Source organism: Crocodylus porosus, unplaced genomic scaffold (assembly GCF_001723895.1).
Source record: "Crocodylus porosus isolate Cpor-Errol unplaced genomic scaffold, CroPor_comp1, whole genome shotgun sequence".
NCBI classification, from domain to species: domain Eukaryota; kingdom Metazoa; phylum Chordata; order Crocodylia; family Crocodylidae; genus Crocodylus; species Crocodylus porosus.
The window spans coordinates 53142423-53164128 of NW_017728947.1; the positions used below are offsets into that span (position 1 = coordinate 53142423).

At 42.0% G+C, this 21706-nt stretch overlaps 1 protein-coding gene across 1 annotated transcript in view; it reads left to right on the forward strand.

Annotated features, from left to right (window-relative positions):
* The window catches only part of VPS39 (VPS39, HOPS complex subunit), a 31686-nt gene extending 10864 nt beyond the window's left edge, over positions 1-20822 (forward strand). Inside the window, exons 11-25 of the mRNA XM_019551849.1 lie at positions 2706-2835; positions 3755-3897; positions 4478-4621; positions 5173-5314; positions 5707-5793; positions 9885-9958; positions 10744-10842; positions 12041-12158; positions 12703-12831; positions 13593-13695; positions 15760-15805; positions 16371-16520; positions 16694-16828; positions 17106-17197; positions 18565-20822. Coding sequence (XP_019407394.1) covers positions 2706-2835; positions 3755-3897; positions 4478-4621; positions 5173-5314; positions 5707-5793; positions 9885-9958; positions 10744-10842; positions 12041-12158; positions 12703-12831; positions 13593-13695; positions 15760-15805; positions 16371-16520; positions 16694-16828; positions 17106-17197; positions 18565-18640 — 1668 coding nt within the window. The 3' untranslated portion in view covers positions 18641-20822. The remainder of the gene's footprint in view (positions 1-2705; positions 2836-3754; positions 3898-4477; positions 4622-5172; positions 5315-5706; positions 5794-9884; positions 9959-10743; positions 10843-12040; positions 12159-12702; positions 12832-13592; positions 13696-15759; positions 15806-16370; positions 16521-16693; positions 16829-17105; positions 17198-18564) is intronic.
* Positions 20823-21706: the final 884 nt, after the last annotated feature.

Below are 21706 nucleotides of genomic sequence, written 5' to 3' on the forward strand. Positions count from 1 at the left end.
CCTGCACCCCCCCCCACTGTATAGTGTATGTATAGAAGACTAGAGGTTGCTCCCTCTTTTTTGTGTAACTCTAAACCCAGTGAATTTTTAAATTCTTTTTGATTTATTCTTCTAAGAGAGTTCAGAGGTCCTTTTAGAGGTCCTAGGTAACATATTTTCCAACATTTCATGGCTAAGGTAAAACTATGCCAAACTGGCTACTTCTTCTGAGCATACATTCCTCAATATTTCTCTTGAAATACCTGATCTGAGTAGACAGAGAACCTGGTCCATCTGCCTACAGATCTAGATGACTTGGTGTACTGCTTACAGCAGTGGTGCCCAACCTTTTGGTTTTGTGGGCTAGATGAGTGGTGCCAGGCTGGATCTGGTCTGTGGGCATGTGGCACTGGTCCAGCTGGGTCTGATCCTAGTGTGCGGAAGTAGCCTGGCACTAATTGCCACTGCTTCCCTGCTGTCAAATTTCTGGACTCTATGGGACACTGCAGGTCAGATGACATTAGTTCTGTGGAACAGATTTGGCCCACAGGCCAGGGGTTGAGAACCCCTGCTTTTGAGCCTTTAAATCAAGGCTGGTGTAATGGCAGGGAAATGGGACAACTCCCTTTAATGTTGTGGTGTAGAAAAAAAGTATACCCTCATTTGCCTTACATTGTTGCAGTGTCTAGAATAAAGTGTCAAACTTACTCTTTGGGGAAGCAAATTCAGTTTACAATTACAATTCTTGGGCCAGGGTATAAAAACAGGATTTACATACTCCCTGCTTCCTGTTGGCTTTTCTGAACAGCAAATGCAGCATTTCATAGAGAAAGACAGGAAACGGGCCTTTAAGTTATCACTCAACTACTTAGTTATGTTCAGTAATGTCTTGTTGTAGTTAGTTTTGCACAGGGATGTTGCCTCATGCCCATTTTGCTGCTTCTGCCCTTTTCTGTGCAAGAGATCCTCATTCTTTTTCCCTTTCTCTGCCTTCCTTTCCTTGCAGCAACTTAAGCTCTTCCCTATGTTAGTGGACTTTTCTACCATCTCTTATCCTGCTTCGATGCAAAATTAAGCAACCAACTAGTTAGTGCTTATACTTAAGCCACATGCAGATGTTCCATTTCTACCCGGAGAATTACCATTTTCCCTGTTGAAACCAAAAGTGTGCAGACATTCAAGCTTTTTCTCCCAGAACAACAATGGCTACCCCAAGAAAAAAAGAACCCAGGAGCAACTAGATTTACAGTGCTCCTGGGAGACTAGATGTCTGCACCCTTTCCTCAGGCTTGACTTCTCCTGGGGACCAGGCATGGGAGCCAAAGGAGCAGCTCCTGTGCCTTCTTGAGAGCTTGGTCAACCCAGTTGGAGACCAGTGCAGAGAGAAGTGGGGGCAGCTGCTCCTCTGCCTCCCCCAACCCTCCCTTCCCATAAACTGGAGGGAAATTGGGGGAAAGAAGGAGCAGTCCCAGCTGCTCCCTGTCTGCTTTTTACACACACATTCCCAGCATGAGAAGTAGACGAGAGCTTTGTTATGTCACTCCCCCAGCTCAGTTCCTGAGTAGTGGGAACAGAGTGCAGGGAGCGTGGCCCCCTGACCTGCCTCCTACTCAGCTGAGTGGCTGAGGGGGGTCAAGCCAGGTCTGTGCTGGGTTCACTTTGCCTTGCCCTGCTGTTCAGTTGAGCAGCCTGGTTGACAATTTGAAAAACTGGAAGGCACAGGAGCCTGGTATGCTGAAGCCTTCCCAGGTCTGCCTCCTAGCCCTGCCAGTTTCCACTTGCTGCCCAGCTGACTGGGAGCAGTGCAGGGCAAGGCAGGCTGCTGTGGGAGCCTTGCTGCCTGGAAAAATTACCCTGCCTAGCTCCACATTGCTTGGGGTCAGCCTGTCTGCAGTGCCATGCCCCTGTAGCAGAGCTCATGGAACCTTGTCTTGCTTAGGATTATAGGTGGTTTTGTGTGGCTTTCCAACTTCTGGGCTATTTTGTACCAGAAGAAATTTCTTCTGATTAAAAAACAAACATCCTGTATGCAACTTAACTTCACTAGGCATAGGCAGAAAGATTCTAAATCCTGAGCCACTGTTTCAGGTTGTCTGCAGATCGGGGTAGATAACAGCATATCTATTATCTAGATTGCTACAGTAACCTTCCAGATGCAGTTTTGGCTCCAAACTTGGTTGCCATTTTAAATAAGTGATGTGGAAATGCCTTATGGGCAATAAATCCATCAGTCCATTTGACGTGTTTGGCCTTCAGGCTTTAACTAGGTTAGGGCCCCTCTGTGGTAAGCATGATATAAACACAGGCAGTGGCAGTCCTTGCCTCAGCAAATGGACAGCCTTTGACTGTGTCTGTCTCTCCTTAAGCATGCATGGAGGGAAGGTTATTTATTCAGACACTGAGGGGGGAAGGCAGTGCTGTGGCCACTATCATAAGGTTTTGATCTTGGGTGCTTTTGAAGTGTTTGTCACTAGCTCTAATGTGATTGAATGTCTTTCTCTTCCTCAATCACTTGCCCCTTTGGGTATTTTGCATCAAGCTATTACTAGTTCTGCCTATCCTCAGCTAGCATTTCTGTTTCAGAGACTGAGAAAGACTTGGGAAAATCCCAGGCTGGTTTCACTGAAATTTAAACTTCAAGACCTGTCAGTGTTTGCTCCTTATTTCTCTAACTTGTATTTAAGCACAAGAACTCTTGATATTCATAAGTTTTTGTGTTTGTGTAGGAAATGAAGGATGATTCAGATAGTGAGAAGCGGCAACAAATTCATCACATTAAGAACCTGTATGCTTTCAACCTGTTCTGCCAGAAGCGTTTTGATGATTCCATGCAAGTTTTTGCCAAGCTTGGTACAGGTAACTTGGTATAGGCTGGAATTGAGGAGTTTTGGAAAGGGGAGGCTACTGTAAATCTTTCTGGATTTGACTTAGAATGGAGGGAGGAAAAAAACCCCCATTGTCGTTAACTCGGCGATGAATTTATTCAGGCTTTTGTACATGGGGAAATAGCTTGGAATAGCTTTTCTTTACTGACTTCCTGTATGCGTGTACTTTTTCCTTGTTAAAAGTGCCTTTGTGGCTTTAGCCTAATCCACATCACTTGTTCAGAATATCTTTGCATCTTCCTTATGTAGAGAAACTTTTTGGTGTTGAAATCCCCTAATGCCCTATCAAAAGTATTACTGCGTGGTCTAAGGGGTATCTGTAGGCTTTCCAATTCCTGCTGTCTCAGCATCATCCACTGCTAAAAACAAGTAATGACCTTGTGCCCAATTTCCTGTTCAACAGACGTGAAGGTCTTGGAGTGAGAGCAAACAGCAGTCATGGGGAATTCTTTTGAGTTATGAGTATAGAAAAGGATGAATGAATGGTTACTTTAGACTGCATCCCTGCACTAGTGTTTATTGGGAGACTCAAGAGGGTTACAACTCACTGACTTCTGAGGAGACGCGAGTGCCAGATTCAGTTTTGGAAAAAGCAAGCAGTTTTTGAAAATTTTATCTCTAGTGTCTAGAGAAAAAAATTAAGAGCTCTAAGAGTCCCAATTCTTGTAAACTAATGGGAATTAATAAATTCCATGAAACTGATACTTACTTGTCTTATCCATCATTGTGTAATATGGGGATAGCTGGTTGCCAATCTGACAAGTGTTATGTAGTGTGGGTTTGTAGCTGAACAACTCTAATTACTAATTCTGTAAAAATATAGGATTTTGAAAAGCAAGATTTTGTGAGACTCACAAGTACTGATTGTATGTGGTTGTGTTTTTGCTTAGATCCTACACATGTAATGGGCTTGTATCCTGATCTGCTGCCTACTGATTATAGAAAGCAGTTGCAGTATCCCAACCCTTTGCCAGTGCTCTCTGGGGCTGAGCTTGAGAAGGCACACTTAGCTCTCATAGACTACCTAACACAGGTAAGTGCCATTACCCATCAACCTTTAGAAAGTGGGTTTTCAAGTTTCCTGGACTTAAATAATTAAGAGAAATAACTATTATTCTATGTTGAATTCTTTTAGCTAACTTGTCACATCTAGTGGAGGATACCACCAAAGGCCACTGGCAGTTTTGAAGTCTTACCTGACTTCTTTTATAGTGTAAAAGTTAACATAGATTAACAATATGCTTGCCTGAAAATGTAAAACTGATGTTTTGGAGATTTACCCCTCTAATGGCTGTAAGCAGTTATCAATTCTGTACTGCCATTTCCCTTCTTTTGACAAGAACATACTACAAAGAATATTTGTTCTTCAGCTTTGGCTTGGTAGAAGGTCTGGCAGTGGGTGTAAGAATGCTATTTCAACTATATTTCCCGTTGTCCGAGTCATGTAAGAACACACATTGAATCTATACTGAGATGCATGATGAGAGAAGTGGTGGGCATGTGTAATGAAAATCATAAGGGTGGTTTAGGTAGGCTGCCTTTTCCTTTCAAGTGATATTGACAGGTAAGTACATGGATTTTCTTTCTTTTTAATCCTGTCTTGTGTTCTGCAGAAAAGAAGTCAGCTGGTAAAGAAGCTGAATGACTCGGACCACCAATCTAGCACCTCACCCCTCATGGAGGGAACACCCACAATCAAATCCAAAAAGAAGCTGCTGCAGATAATTGACACCACACTGCTTAAGTGTTACCTGCATGTGAGTTCCATGCCTGACCTGGACTGTGTTTGTCTGTAAAATGCAGCATCCACTGGGGATTTGGGATGGAGGAATTAGGATAAAGAATAAATTAATTTCAGATTTGAGCCTTGATCACTTCATGAGCTCCAAAAGCTCTCTGTAAATCTTAATTTAGCTTTGGCTTTTTCTTCATTAAGAACACACAGTTTCAGTGGGAAAAGGCCCTTTCAGATTGCAGAGACAAGTAAGCATGTTTTTCATTTAATTAAATCTTCCGCAGTTAACCAGATGAATATTGGAGATCTTCACTCCTGAGGGTGTTTGCTTGGGTTCTCCCCGGGTCCCTTTAAAGTGGCCTCCAACCTAGGGAGGGAAGTATTACTGTTGGATCAGCCACTGGCCACTCTCTGTTCCCCCCAGACATCAAAGTGGAATTGCATGCAATAGGGACACAGTAGAAGACTTACTGTCAAATATTTGTTTCCTATGCTATTGACTCTTGTTGCTAACCATAAGCTTGGGATACCCAGTATGTGAATCAAGCACCCAATCTCCCCTCTTCCTTGTAGACAAATGTAGCTCTTGTGGCACCATTGCTACGTTTGGAGAACAATCACTGCCACATTGAAGAGAGTGAACATGTGTTGAAGAAGGCACATAAATACAGTGAACTGATAATACTATATGAGAAGAAAGGGTTGCATGAAAAAGGTAAGTGGAATTGAGGAGTGAATAGAAGCATATGTTTGCATCTTAAGTCCTTTCTGGCAGGAACCCATTCATCCATTTTTAAACTTACAGCCAGTATTTGTGAATGGTTACATAGTGTCAGTCTCGATTTGATTGTTTTTTGTTAAGTCAACTTGTCATGTATTCATTCATGTTGTGCCTGACACATGCCATTGCCTGGACTTTTTTGTGCAACAAAGCCTGTGAGCAGGTATGCACAGGCATATTCCTTCCCAACGTACATTGTTCTGCTGGCATTGTGGGGAGGGCAAAAATATTTCTCTCTCCTCTGCCCCAAATCTTTTGGAAACACAGTCTGAGGAAACTTTCTGAAACCAAAAAATAATTTCCTGACATCTCTGTTTTGCTAAAAGCTTTGCAGGTATTAGTGGATCAGTCAAAGAAAGCCAACTCGCCATTGAAGGGTCATGAGAGGACAGTACAATATCTACAGCATTTGGGTAAGCGGAAACCATGAGCATGCTGAGAATTTCCCTTTTAAAGGGACACTTCCTGTCTTCTTTCCTTCAATTTTGTATTGGTGTTCTACCTTTTTGTAGCTTGTAATGCTAGAAGGGATCATTGTTACCTTGTTTGACCTGCATTGTATACGCCACAGGACTTCCGTGAATAGAAAACAAACCAGTGTCTCTCTTTCAAAAACATCCCATTTTAATTTTAGAAATCACTAATAATGCAGAATTCACCACAGACTTGGCTTAGTTGTTCAGCGTTTGCTTGCCCACATTGTTAAAATTTGTGCTCTATTGCTCATTCTGTATATTGTGAGCTCATACCCATTTGTTCTTGCTGTATGTATGTCTGCTAGACTGAAGAACCGTTTGTAAAGTATTTCTTATATGTGCACATTGGAGATTTATATCCCTGATCACCTTATCCCTTAATAATCCTTCTGGTAAGTTAAGTAAGTTGGACTCCTGGATCTTTCTTAAAAAATGGTTTACCATTTTGATCATTGTGGTTCTTTCGTAAGCCGTGACTCCTGTCCAGTTTTTCAACATCTTTCTTGAAACCCTAGCACCAGAACTGGGCATGGTATTCCTGTAACAGTCACAGCAGTGCCAACTGCAGCAGCAGTGTTAACCACTCTACCCTTACTCAGTATTTTTCTGTCCAAGGATTACAGTCCTTTTGGCCACAGCATCATTCTGAAAACTTGTGCTCAGCTAATTATGCCCATGACATAAGTCTTTCTTTGTTTTGTTCTTTTGTTCAGTGTAATACTTCCCCAGGATAGAGTGTACCTTTCTATTCCCAGAGGTGAACTTTAGCTGCATCAGTGCATATATTGTTTACCTATGTCCAGTTTACCCAGTGAATCCAGATGTGCTTTTGTCATCAGCAGCCTGTCTTCCTTACTTACCATTCTTCTAATCTTTCTTCTAGGTCACTTGGTAAATAGTGACAGACCGACAGAGCCTACTGGTACCATGTCTGCTTGGTTCTGAGACTGAACTTTTAGACTTTCTAAAGCATTCCTGTAGCAGGCTCAAGACAGTCTGCTCAGTATTTGCTCTAGTGGTCAAGCCAGCCTGCTTGTGCTCCTTGGTCTCCTCTTTCTGCCTCCTCCTTCTCATCTGCCATGACCTGATCTTTAGGGTTTTTAATAAGGGAGGCTGTCAACAGAGACTGGGTAGTCTAGGTATCTTTTCTCAGGGTGTGATCCTGTGGGCTACTCTGCCCCCAAATCCTATGGGATGAGACTCCTTTGAGACAACCTCAACTGAGCCTTACTAGCAATAATTGTGACCACCAGCAGCCCTCATAGTCATGTGCATGCCTTGCAGATGTTAGTTATATCAGTTACCTGTCTTAGGAGGCACTTCGCCTCAATATACAGTTTGGCTGTCCTGGCTTCTATCCCCTTTCTCTAGCTGGGCTCCTTTAGCCTAGGCCCATAGCACTGGCCCAGAGCTCCAGCCCCTCTGACTGTGGGCCCTGGCCCTGTTTTTTGCCTCCTTGGGCTATGACCCTTGGCCCTCACAGCCCCACATCTTACCCTAGCAGGGTCCTAAGCCTTGGCGTGCCTCACCTCTGTAGTCACCCCTTACTGCCACTTCCAGTCTGCTGATTAACTTCAACATGGAAGTAAGCTGTGGCTCCCTCCCCCCCCCCCCCCCCCCCCCCAAAAAAAAAACAAACCAAATAAACCCCAAAACCCCAAACAAACAACCCTTTCCTCACTGGGTAAACACAGTATCAAAAGGAAATGAGCCACTGCTTTAACAAAAGTCTTCTCACTCCAGCAAAACAAAAACGGCAGGTGAGAGTGAGCCTCTTTGGCATGTGACACCTGATGCCTCCTGAGCTCTCAGCGTAGGGCCTCTGGAAAACTGTCGCCTGTCATGCAAAAACTGCTGTGTGGCTTCCCTTACCCAGGGGGCACCTTCCCTTGCTACCTGAAAAGCCTCTCTGGCTTTGAGCTCGTTCTCCCATCTAATTGCCTGTTTCTTCCTCAGCCTGCACAGGGGGCTAGGAGCTCTGTGACACGGGTCTTTCCAGTCCAGACTGTTTGTTCCCATGTTCTGATCTCTGTTGCTGTCTGTTTCCCCTTGGCTGAGTAACAAGGTTCAGGTCCCCTCTTACAGTGCCATATTGATATATATATATATATATTTTTTTTTAATCTTATTTTTTCATCCAGTGTATAAATTAAGATGTCACATACTATCATGTCAGACACCTTGCAGAAGTTTAGGTTTACTTGTTTTCTAACGTAGAGTCAATACAACTCTTTATCTCACCATTAGCCTGACAAGAACTCTCTTTTATAAATCTGTGTTGATTTGGCACTTGCCTGCGGTGATTTGATTGATCAAGTCCTTTATGAATCCTCCTGTCCCTTTGCCTGGGAGCACTGACAGGCTTAACTATCCAGGTAATCCGTGTTTTAGCCATTTAAAGTATTATAATATTTAATTTTCTTCCAAGCCTTTGGAACTCTTTTCCCAGTGCTCCAGAACTTACTGAAAATCAATTATCCATACTGTTCTTCACCCAGCTTCTTTAAAACTTTCAGATACAAATTATTTGAATCAGCTGATTCAGATGTTTTAACTTGGCTTTCTTGAGTTACTGTTGGAAAAGAAAGTGTTTCTTTGATTCCATAAGATAGCAATATATAATCTGGATTTTCCCCAAATACTGAACAGAAACATTTACTGCTTCTGCCCTTTGTGTATTGCTGAATCGACCATTACTCTCTCTTAATGGATCAGTTCCATTGTTGGATTCCTTTAGTTCCTTACTGAAGGACTTTTACTGTTTTGTCCACCGATTTTCTTATCTTTGTACTTCCCTTAACTGCCTTTCATAGTTCATGGCTGTTAACTTCTTATGTGTCTTCCCTTTACCCATTTTGGGTACAATTTTTAAAAAAAATACTTTCACTTTACAGCTAGCAGTGCTGCGTTTTTAAACAGATAAGGTTTGGGGGAATCTTGGAAAATTTCCTTGAACTGTACTCAGTCCTGGCGTTTCAGTTTTTGTTTGTTTGCTCTTTTTTGTTTTTTCATTCTTTCTCCCAGCTGATGTGGTCCATAACTTTCAGTATATTAAACTGGCCCTTTTTAAAGCATCAAACAAATATCATGGGTTTGGGTTCCACACTTCTTCTGTGTAAAGAAAACAACCAAATTAAGCAGACTGAGTTCTGGGAGGGTCTGTGTATTGTGTTTTACAGAACCTAATACAGTGGACCTGGTTCTTCACTGGGACTTCTAGGTCTTGGGGCAGTGGTTCCCAACCTTTTTGGACTCAAGGCAACCCTCCAGTAACTTTTGCGAATGGAGTGGCACATACCAAAAAAAAAAAGAAGGAAAAAAAAGATTACGGTGCTGTCTAGGGCTGTGCAAAGTTTCAGTTGCCGATATGAGTTGGTGAAGATTCAGCCTGATTTGGTGGCCTAATCATCGACTCCAGATTGAGTTGGGAGACCCATTAAAAGCTCTAAATTGATTTGAAGCATCTGAATTGATTTTGGAAAAAATTTGGCAATTTTAGAAGGTGGTCTTTCTTGCAGGGGAACAAACTGAGAAGGGGCGGAGGGCGGGGAAAGACTTCTCTGATATTGACATCTGTAGCTGGCCAGTGATTGATCTTTCCCCGAGTTCCCTTCTAATCACAGTGCTGTGGGGGAGGGATGTAGAAACAGCATATAAGGCTCTCTGTGAAGCCTTTCTCTCCTTGTGAGCTGTCTGTCTGGAAGCAACAATATGTGAGAGGTGCTGGCTTCTCGGCCTCTTGAAGGCTCAGATCAAGTGTAGAAAACATTTTTGCCTTATACCTGGTCTGTGTTTTGCTTCCAGGTTTTGCATCTTCCTTTACAGTTACCTGTCACAGCCAACTTTTTTAACAGGGTTATCCTTAAGATTAGAATTTAAAAAAAAAAAAATTTTTAAAAGTGAAAATAATTTATTTTAAAAGAAATTTGTTGTTCATGGTGATTTTTTTTCAAGCTGTGAAAATGCAAACTATAAAGACAAATTCAGTTTTACTTTCATGTAGTCACTTTCTATTCCTTGTTCTGTAGGCTCAGAGAACTTGCACTTGGTGTTCTCCTATTCTGTCTGGGTGCTCAGAGACTTTCCTGAAGATGGGCTGAAGGTAAGAATGGCTGCAGCAAATATCTTATTTCTTAAAATTGCATCTAGCACAGAGTACTTTGGGTGAATCTCATATCTTTTATTAGACCAACTTAACGTCCTTAGACCAACACGGCTACTACCTACACCCATCTAGAACAGTGGCATTTGTTCATTTTTTTTCTTCGGCTTGGTGAGCTGGGTCTGAGAGTCCAGTTATTGCTATAGAACTTCAGTGGAAAGTTCAGGTTTTCACTTTATATTCAATATAGATCCTGTAGCAAATGATGTGCCTGGTAATGGACCAAGGAAGTGTGGTCCTTCATGTCCTTGTCTTGATGTCTTAAGAATGAACTTATTGGAATAGTTTTGTTTGTTCTGGATCTCTTCTGTCGACACTGTCATCTGAAAGAGGAACTTTTGCTACAAAAAAAATTCTGCAAGAAGAATGCAGTATGGAATTCTATTCTGTACATTTAAGTACAGATAGAAGAGAAATTTGCTATTTCTGTCTATTATAGCTTTTGAACGGGCTGCCTGTTCCTGTTCTTGGTTAGAGGTGAGTGACTTTGTGAAAGGGTGTGTATGTTTTACCTTAGGCAGCAGTAGAGCAATTAGTGTGGCTCTTCTGTGTGCTATTTCATATCAGAAACAGAGGTTAAATCTGCTGTTCTGATTCTTTACTGCCTCCCATAGTTGATGTGGACTTGTGAAGTACAGTGCAGTATTTTTGATTCCTGCACTGCAGAACACCGAGACTACAGACCTATGTAAAATCAGCCTAAGTAGAAATGTTGTTTTTGGCAGATATTTACAGAAGACCTCCCTGAAGTAGAAGCCTTGCCACGGGACAAAGTGCTCAACTTCTTGATAGAAAACTTCAAAAATCTGGCTATTCCTTACCTGGTAAGAGCGTAAAAAGATTTGGCTTTCAGTGCTTTGTCACGTGATTGTTTAGTTTCCCAGAACATTGCAGTTTGTGTGGAGAGCAGTAACTTCTCCCTGAGGTGCAAAAAAAATGCAGGTAATCAGAAGTGGAAGTTGAGTGGGACTTGAGAAGGCTAAAAATAGCTCCTGTGGATATGGACAGAAAATAATCTGAAGTGCTCCAAATCCTGCTCTATATTTGGTTTTTTTCAGGTCCGTGCATTTACCTCCAATCCCCAGCGCACTTCAAAATGTCCCTGAAAGCACATAGCAGTGGTTGTCTCCAGTCAGGGGAATGGAGAGCAGGAATCTCTGCATGCCTTTTGGGCTGGTTTATAGAGGTTCCATAGGAGAGCCAAGCACACAGGATAGTGCTTATTGCTTCTCTGCTTTGCTCTTCTTCCTGCTGTGAGATGGCAGTGTGGGATGCTGGGAGAGTAAGCAATCCTCCCTAACTCTTCTGGAATGTGCTGATATGTTTTAGGAAGTGCAGTGACCTTTACTGAAGTGGTTAATCAGGTGTGAACATCTACACCCATGGTGTTTGTAGTGCTTCAAAGACACTGGGGCCACGTCCAAACGAGTGTGGCCATGCAGAATGTGTTGCTGCAGACAGGGCTGTAGCACCACATACTGCACATTCAGTTGTTCTCTGTGCTGCAAGGGAGCAGTGTGGAGGGTGTCTTTTCTTGGCACCTGGATATCTGGGCGGGGAAAAAGGTGGAGTGGTGCACGCTGTAGTAGCGTGTGCCACCCGAAGTTGGAGCCTGGCTCGCTGGAGCCATGCTCCACTGGTAGCTAGTCTCTGTGTGGCAGGATCGCCAGTGTTGTAGCCCCAGGAGGCCTCCAGAACCCCAGGTAAGGCTGCTGGGGCCAGCCCAGTACTGATCCCAGCCTTCTCTACCCCATCCGGGGTAACTTGCCTTATGTCGGAGCATATGCGGCACAGGTGTTCCCCAGGGGCAACTAGCAGTGGCACAAGGTATGCTGTCGCTAGTTGTCCCCAGGGAACCAAACATCCATGCATGTGTGGATGGAGCCGTGGGGTGCTTCAATCAGAACATTTGCCCATAAACTACCTTACAAGAGTATAGAATTGTTATCTACAGTCTATTAAAGCACTTCCTGGAGAAAGAGGAAACTTTTTTTTACCTTGAACATGTGGGTGCATTCATAGGAACACATCGTCTATGTCTGGGAGGAGACTGGCTCAGACTTCCACAACCGCCTGATCCAGCTGTACTGTGAGAGAGTGCAGGCGTTAATGAAGGAATATCTCAGCACCTTCCCTCCAGGTACCTCCCTCTATGCTCCTCTTTGCCCTGCAGCAACATGTTGGCAATAACACAGGAAGGGAAAGTAGTGGACAGTAGTCTTAAGATCTCCCAAATTTAAGGTTCCATTCACTATTGCACATCAAAGGGGGAAAAAAAGAGCAGTCTTGCAATTCAAAAGGACTGCACAAATAGTGAAAGTATATGGAGATTTTAATTTCTTATGGAATTCTAGGAAATAGAAGGTACTATTGTCCTGGCCTTATGGAGTTGAGATGACTCACATGAATCCTGGCAAGTTACAAAAAGGGAAGCATTCTTCACTTCATAATCTGTCCTATCTTCTCTGTTGGAATATAATCAAAGTCTATTTTCTTCTGCTCTGTAAAGTTCATGAACAGCTTTTCTTCTGCACCTCGTCCCCAGGGCAGTTTAAACAGCATTTGACTCTTTACTCAGAATAATTTGGGGAGGATATATACTTTGCTGCTCTTTCACATTATTGTGGCGAAGTTGTACAATACTAACTTCTTGGGTTTTTTTGTCTTTTGTCTGCCTTCTATAGATAAAACTCCACTGCCTGCTGGAGAAGAGGAAGGAGAACTGGGGGAATACCGGGGAAAGCTCCTTGCCTTTCTTGAGATTTCTAGTTGCTATGAACCTAGCCGGCTTATCAGTGACTTCCCTTTTGATGGTGAGTGGTTAGTCACGCAAAGCTAGTTTCTTTCCATCTAAACCCTAGTTTCTCTTCTGCACAGCAAAATCTCAATTGTTCTTTCTTTAAAAAGACCATGGTAACTAGAAATGGAAAAGAACTAGTAGGTCAGTAGTTGTCAAAAGTTTGCTTGTCTACCAGTAAGTACCAGACACAGTGAAATTCCCCTTTTGCATCTGTGTTGGCCTGAGATGAGGTAATGCCTGGCTTCCCTCTGAAACAGGTGAGCTTCATTTGCTCTAAACAAACATTGGGGTTTGGAGCATCCTAAGCTTGTCGCTGGGGAGAGCATATGTAATAGAAAATGTTGGTGCCAAGCATTAAAATAAATAGAGGAACTCATAAATGTGTTGAGGAACTCTGATGTCATCTAGTCCAGTGGAGGACAACTTTTTTGACAGGTGTGCCATAGATTAACCCAGCGCCCTCCCTGAGTGCCGCTCTGATCCTTTTCCCCTGTCCAGTTGACTGTGCTGCTTTCTGTTTCCCTGTCCCTGTTAACCCCTGCTGCCTGTCCCTGTGTTCCACACATGCAAACTGCCTGTGCTAAAGGTTGGCCACTTCTGATCTAGTCAGTATCATTTCACCCATTGTTCAGACATCAGTCTGACTTTTCTTAACTCTGTTGCTGCTTCTGTCCACAACGTCGCCCAGTTGCTTGTTCTTTTCCATAATGGAGCTGGCTGTCTGGTCATATATCTGAAGCAGGGATAGATTAATCATTCATTCTCTTGACCCAGGGCTCCTGGAAGAGCGTGCCCTATTGTTGGGTCGTATGGGGAAGCATGAACAAGCCCTCTTCATTTATGTCCACATTCTGAAGGATACCAAAATGGCTGAAAAGTAAGTCTCCCTTAATATTAGTTCTTAAGGTTTGGCTTGCTCTCTCCGCTGTGGGAGGAAGGTAATTGGACATGTGGTTGGAGCATGACAGGCTCTCTAACCCTTTGGGATATGCAGTCTTCCTTGCTTGCTTGCTGGTTTGAGCTAGCCCTTTACACATTGTCTGGTCAAGGTTGCATTGCTAGCCTTTTTGAGAGGCTGGCCTTCCATTTATTTGAATGCCCCAATCAGGAATCTTCTGTCTCTACATGGATTTATTTCAGTCTTAAATTACAGGTAGTTTAATAGTCATTGATAGGCTCTTTTGGTTTTTCACTGTGTAGAACTTAAGCTCCTCTGTCAGTTTCTCAGCAGGTGTCTACTTGTTATTTGCCTTCATTTAGCTATGAATAGTTCTTGATAGGCCTTAGATGTATCTTATCTTTTTTGGATAGATTAAATTAATTTTGCTGAAAATAAAATTAACTAGCACCTAATTACTGGTAGGTATGTTTTAAACAGTTTAGTGTTCCTTGGTACCTAAACAGTGGGCCTGGTAAATTTTAAACCTTTGCGTAACTTTTAACTGAAGGGATATTGGGAGCCATTCACCCCAGGATGAAACAAACAGCATGTAGTAATAATAACTCTATTTTTTTTCCTTTGTATTTCATATGATTTCCATTTACTGACTATTTTGCCCCAGGACATCTTTGTTTCCAGGCTGTCTTCATAGTCAGCTTGAGAAGTCTCTTTGGTTTGGGTTTTTTGTTTTAATTGTTTTGTATAATGTGGCTGTATAGTAATGGCTTGGGCTGAGATGGGAGTGGCTTTAGACTTAAAACCATATGGAGCTGAGCATTTTTAACACACTTTTTTCATTTGGCATTAACTAGTCATTATTTAGTTACAATTACTTTAATTTAGCAGGTCTGAGCTATCCGGAGTGGAGTACATATAACTTTTAGTCTAGGGACAGACATTCAAAAAGCCTGAGACCTGAATTGATTCAATCCCTGCGGGTTAGTCTAACCTGATAGGCTGAACTGGTTTGAAACTGGACAGGCATTCTCTCTGGACTGAAGAAATTTGGGCACATGCCCACAGTAGCTCAAGCTAGAAGCTGGGGGGTGCTAGAGCAGTCCTCCCTTCCCTTCTGCAGGGAGCTGAGCTGAGAGGGGCACAGCCAGGCTCCAGCAGGATTCTCTCATTAGGGAGGTCTGCCTGCCTGGTCCCAGGCTTTTCCCCCTTGGCAGCTTAAGGGGTGGGAGTATTGGTAGCCCCCAGCCCCAGGCTAACACTTTTGAGGCAAGGCGGGGTTTGCAGTACATATATTTGTTGATGATACAGAATGCTTCCATCTCCCTTCCTGCATCAACACACTGTCTGCAGCAAACTGACAGGCGAGCAAACAAAGGTTGGGGGGGAGGGCTGATAACGGTCTTTATCACCTGATTAGCAAAACAATACCTTCTCTCCTCATTACTTCAGATTTAAACAGCTTACTGGCTGACCTGTTGATTTAGCTCCAGAGGCCCTAAGCAGTCAGTGTTCTGTCTGCCTGTCCCAGTGAAGTTGGAGAGAGACTTGCACAGAGACGCATCTTGGCATTAGCTAGTGTACTGCATGCTGGCTATGGTCCTTGCTGTGGCAGAGAGGAGGAAGGGATCTCTGCTTAAGTAGCGAGTGGTGGGGAGAAGGGAGGGGAACACAGGGAAGCCAGGCAGACCCTGCTGTGCCTGCAAATCTGTGCTGAGCTCCTGCTGTGGAGCAGAGAGCCCTTCCCAGCCCAGAGAGCATGCTGGGGGACTCTGATTTAACTTAAAGCAAGGGGTCTGGGACAGATACTGCATAAACTGATTTGAGCCAAATCAGTTAAGTCTGATACTGTGTTCAACCAGGTTTATCTCAGACTGGTTTCAACCATTTTCAAACTGGTTTCTATGCACTGAACATCTGTTCTGTTACAAGTTTAAACCAATTTCTGATCACTTAAACCAGTTTGTGTAATGTCTGTCTCTAACCTTATGTACTTCTGGGTTTCAACACTATCTCTACTTTACACTTAATTCTTCTCTGTTCTAGTTACTGCCACAAACATTATGACAGAAACAAAGATGGTAGCAAAGATGTGAGTAGCTTTATTTTCGAATTCTTGCTTTTTATGAGAGAAGTGTCTGAATGTCATCTGACTGCCTATTACAATGCTGCCTCTTGTAGAAGTTCATGCAGAATGACTCGGGCAGGCAGGATCCCCAATACAGTTTCATGTACATTTTGTGCATCTTCTGTTTGGGAGTATCTGGGCAAAGTTTTGACGATATACAAGTTGGGGCAGAATCCAGAATTCATACTTCTGAGGCCTGTTGATGAGGTTTTTAAAAAAAAAAAAAGAAAAGAAAAAGCCCGTGTACCTTGGTTTGGTGTTTTAAAGACAATAACTCAGTTCAAATGCTCTCAACATATGTTGAGGGAGGAAAGGTATAATTTTACATCTTCCTTACAGCATAAAACATGAGTAGTAAAAGACTTGAAAAATGTTTAGTATATAAGAGCTACACAAGCCAACATCTTGTTTGCCAAAATTCTTGTCTGACTCGTGTTATGGTGTATTGCAAAGGTCTCCCATAATGGTCTGAATACAGCAGTATATGCTTACCATATCTCAGTGCATTCATTTTATTTGTGTTAAACAGGTGTATCTGTCTCTGCTCCGAATGTATCTATCACCACCTAGTGTTCATTGTGTGGGGCCGATCAAGATGGAACTGCCAAAGCCTGAAACCAATCTCCCAGCTGCCTTGCAGGTTCTAGAATTGCACCACAGCAAATTGGATACAACTAAGGTAAAGAAGCCTTTTGTCATATGTGGTGTGAATATCTGTAGAACCTGGGGGAGCAGAATAAAAGATACAGGAATAGGGGGTATGTTCAGTTCCTAAAAGAATCTGGCTAAAATGACTCTTTCCCAATTTGGTTTCTTTATGCTCCTTTTCTGACTCATTCTCGTCTATACTAGGCAATAAATCTGCTCCCGGCAAATACACAAATTAGCGAGATTAGAATCTTCCTAGAAAAGGTCCTTGAGGAAAATGCCCAGAAGAAGCGATTCAATCAAGTACTCAAGAATCTTCTCCATGCAGAATTCCTTAGGGTATGTACCTACCTATGCATCATGTATTATGGAGTGATTTTTTTTTTTCCAAGAAATTTATGTAAATACTAAAAAGTTAGTTCTTTCCTTTTAGATATGGGAAAGACCTGCTCTCTAGATGATGCTGTGGTGTAGCCAAAATTAGCAGATACATGTTAAGCAGTACATCACAACTCCACATTTCAAGAGATCAGGGAATATAAAGATGGATTGGCTAATATGGCAAGGTGGTTTTGGTGCAGTATTGTTTTCTAACCAACTTCTCATTCTTTTACAGGTTCAGGAGGAGCGGATTTTGCATCAGCAGGTAAAATGTATCATCACGGAGGAGAAGGTATGCACTGTGTGTAAGAAGAAAATAGGGAATAGGTGAGTGATGCGTTTCTCAAAGGACTTTGTACAGAAAAAAGGAGTCTGATTTAGTTTTATAGATTCAACTCCAGTAAGTCAGGGTATAGAAATCAAGAGCAGACAGCTTAGGGTTGACCTTTCAGGATCATCCGATGAATTGGAAATAGTATTTATAGCAGAGTGGTTAAAACTGCCTAAGCTCTTGATGCAGTAAAGATGAACTGTGAGAGAGTTCTTCCTACTTGTGCAAAAAATACACTTTCTGAATTTTCCAAAGGATTTTCACATCTCTAATAAATCACTGAGGTCATGAGACTGTTCCTACAAGGATGGCGAAACAAGTAGATGGTAGGCTTACTAAGGGTGTTGACAGCATAACAAGTAACTTCCTAACTTGGAGGTCAGAGCTCTTTATGAACATAAATTGAGTTTACATGCAGCGACCCTCTTGTGGGTAGCGCATAGTTTCTTTACATAATTCTTCACAGTTGAGAGTGGCACAGCTGTGATGGTCTCAGAGATTTACTCTGCAATCTGAAACCTGTTTGTGGTGATTGCTGCCTTCTGCCCCCTAACCGACTTGCATTTCAGATGCTGATGATTATCATTGCATCTGAGTGGTCTCAAGACCTCTGGTAATATTTCCCTTCTCTTGCTCCTTTCCTTATCCCTAGAGTTTTTGGGACTACATTTGCAATCTGTATGGTGTGGACATTTGCATTCCACTTGCTGCTTTTTCTTCATTCCTTTCTGTGATTTGAGCTCTAATACAAGTCAGTTGCATTACCTGACTACTTTCAGCTATTGTTACTTTTGGTGGGAATAAGCTCCTTTTCTCTGAGTCATGACATTCAGAATCATATGGGGACTAGATCTCATTACAGGCTGTTTAAGGAGCATAGTTAGCTGTCCAAAAGATCATTGACTTATTGGCATGTATGATCCAGTTTTCCTCTTTAAGTACAGTGGTGGTGCTGACTCTAGGTGATCGCTGTAATGCCATATTGTTAGGGTTAGTATGTGCTGTGTAGTTCATTTTGGTTAACTTGAGCCTTGCTAAACCTTTTACAGGTCAGTTCAGATTTTAAAAAGTGATAATTGGGTGATTCCATGTGTAGCAGTGATTCCCCTCCCTCACTCCCCCCAGTTGAACCTTTTGAAGAGAAACATTTGAGTGACACCACAGTAAGATCCAGCTGAGTTGGTTTAGTTCAGATTTTGCCAACACAGTGCAGTCTTAGACCAGTGAGAAGGTGCCAGTTTTACATGGGCATTTTTCTGCCCTTAGCACAAATGAAACTTCAATCATTTGTATACTGAAGAAAGAAGAACCTGGGTTTTGCTTGTATTGACAATTTAACTTGTATGCTGTTCTGTCTTCACAGTGCGTTTGCCAGATATCCTAATGCAATAGTTGTACATTATTTCTGCTCCAAAGAAGTCAATGCAGTGGACACCTGACTACATGCTCATGGATTTAGTAGACTTTCATGGTCACAATATTAATCTGACATGCAGAAGTGAAATGATGCCTTTCTGAAATTTTGAAGCTTATTGCCAGGAGCAACTTACAAATGACTTCTCTTGAGTATCTGTGGATGGACTACACCTATAACTCGGCAATATAGACTTAATAGAAAATTGACCTTTTTTAACCTTATTGTTAAAGAGCTGGCAACTGTATTGCGTCTCTTCATGTGTAGAGTTGAGGAAGAATGGAAATGGACCAGCAATGAGTTTGTATTGCACTCCGAATCTTTCAAATTAGTTTTCAGACGCATCTAAGTATTTACCAATGAGGTCAAATTTTAAAGTAAATTTTTTCTATTTAATGTAAAACCTTTTTGATTTGGCCTTGTTTGTGGCTCATACTGCTATCCCTCAAAGGGGCAAATATCCTTAAATCATTGCAGCTGTATCAGCATTGCATTGAAATCTACTTTAATCCACAAAGTCTGTTGGGGTTGGGGAAAGGCTTTTGTGCCTGGTACTTCTAGAACTAGTATGTCTAAATTCCTCGTTCTCCCAATATTTGGAATAACTAGATGTGTGCCAAGGGAGTATTATCCTTCATGCTTGGTGTATGCTCTCACCTTCTGATTTACAGAAGCTTTATGTGGGAGATGGGTCACGCATGATAGGTTCCACTGGTGAACCTATTTTGTTTAGAGGTATGTAAACAGAATTAACTTGTACTTTTTGCACTGTATGCTGTAACTCCCAGCATGAGCAGAAGTTCTGAAAAGTAGCAGAGACTATCTGAAAAAGGGAGAGTTCATATCTGCACTTGTACTGAAACAAAACAAGCCTCCTCTGAAAATAATGCTTTTAACAGGGACTGAACTATAGCTATTGCTTGAGCTTCTAGATTGCATTTGTTTTTCCTGTATACATAAACAGCTCTTCAGTCTCCAGTTCACACTTCAGCACTGAAGTAACGCACAGTTTGTATTTCTGGCAGTATTTTGAGTGCTTTAGATCAATCCTGTTCTGCTCAGGCTGGTACTGTTCTTGATTTTTCTTTCACTTTGGCCAGCGGTCTCTAAATACAGAAACTGGGTTGTAGCATACTCCTTTATAGACTGTAATATTTTTGTCTAACTTATTTTTCCACACACTTTATAGCAAATTGATATAAGGGTACTAGACTGTTTGTTTACTCTAGGAAGAATCTGAACAGCAGTGAGGTCTAAGGCAGCAGGACAGATATTTTCGATTAAATGGGTAACTGACTCAGTGTCCCAGCATAACAATATTGTACAAATTTGACCCATTAAATTATGTGGAGCATGGCATATAACTATTATACTTGCTCTTTTAAAATATTTCTTTCACCAAACAGCAGGTTAAGATGGTAAAAGCATGAAGCAAAAATCCATTTGCCCACAATGTAGTTGGATCTTAGTCACATCATTTGTTTACTGAAGTCTTTGTTACTTTAACATTTTTTGAGGTGAGGGGGAAGGCAGCTCTTTTTTTTTTTGGTAGGATGCAAACTATTCTACATTACCTGTGGTAGATACTGCAAACTTGTACATGGAGTAAAATAGCCTGCCCTATGTAATGATGCTTTCCCTGGAAAAGTTATCCACATTCCCCTGGATATTTTATTACACAGTCATGGCTGCTAATGTATTGGATGTCTTGGGCACTACTGCTAGTGATGTCTTTCTGCATGGGTTGGGGGAATACCTGTGCTGAGTCTGAGTTACTATTTTTAACTTTGTTTTTCTTCTGTTTGAAGAAGAGGGCCTAAAATACACTTGTATTCAATTTGCACATTCTGTATAGATGTTTATATACTAGTTCAGGTACAGAAGGAAGATGGTTTGGGGGAGTTGTTTACAGATCAGTGACAGTGAAAGGAGGTTATTGATTAAGGCCCTACAGTGTGCATGCAGAAGCAATGACTCTTCTGATATTGCTGAGAGTAGTTTGATTGATCCATCTGCTGCCACTAAAGTAGGGGCATTCAGTGTACTCTTCTTTCACAGTGAAGGTTATGTGCCTCTTCACTTTCATTGCATACCTTCTGCAGAGATGTGGTTTGTGCTGTAATTAATTCTGTCAGTTCTTATGGTTTGGAATTACTAACCATACAGCAGGTTTGTTCAAAGCAATATATAGTAATAAATATTATGAACCATCCTGTTTTCCATTTACTGTGTGGTGTTACCAGATTTGCCCCTTACTTTGGGGTATGCTCATTTATTTGTGATATGTTTCTAGGGTCTTGGTACTTCTATTAATGTGCTGCTTGTGTTACTTGTGTTTCTATACAGAGCTATATATATATATCTCTCCCTTCTGCAAGCCCTCACCCCCAATGGAGCTATCATGCAGGACTCAGTTTCAGTGGGGCTGGGTTCCTCCAGTCACCAATCAGTCATGCACACAAAACACACACAAATTAACGTGACACGCCTGACCTGGCCGGCTTGGTCAGCATGCCTCATATGTCAAGAATCAGTTCATCAGAGCAACAATAAACTACAGTCAGACACAAGCACGCAGTTAAACAGAATACCTCTGAATCCAGCTGGGTGTCTAGATGACACCCTCATGGGCTAGCATTCAGTTCATTAGGGCATGTCTGAGCCAAACTGGGTCAATCAGCCTGTACAAGCTGATCCCCTTATGTGTTTCAAACTCAGCATGTCTTAATCTTTTGGCCTCTTGATGAGCAGACCCCACAGTATTTTTGGGCTTCACAAGGATCTTTAGCTTAGGTAAAAGAAGCGTTGCTGTAGAGCAAGTGGGGAAGGAGAAGTAGAGACGGAAAAATATACCCAGTTACCACCAGTTTGACTATAAAATTTATTTATTGCTAAGTATATGAAATACATAATGACATTAGTAGTAATAGACATGCAAAGGAAAAACAAACACAAACAATTACAGTATTACGCTGGTTTCACTAAGTATTTGGGGGAATTTAGCTCAAGCTTAACGAATAGAGTTCAGGTTCAGAAATCTATGCTTAGAGAGAGAAGAGAAGAGAGAGAGAGAGCTGGGATCTCACCAGTC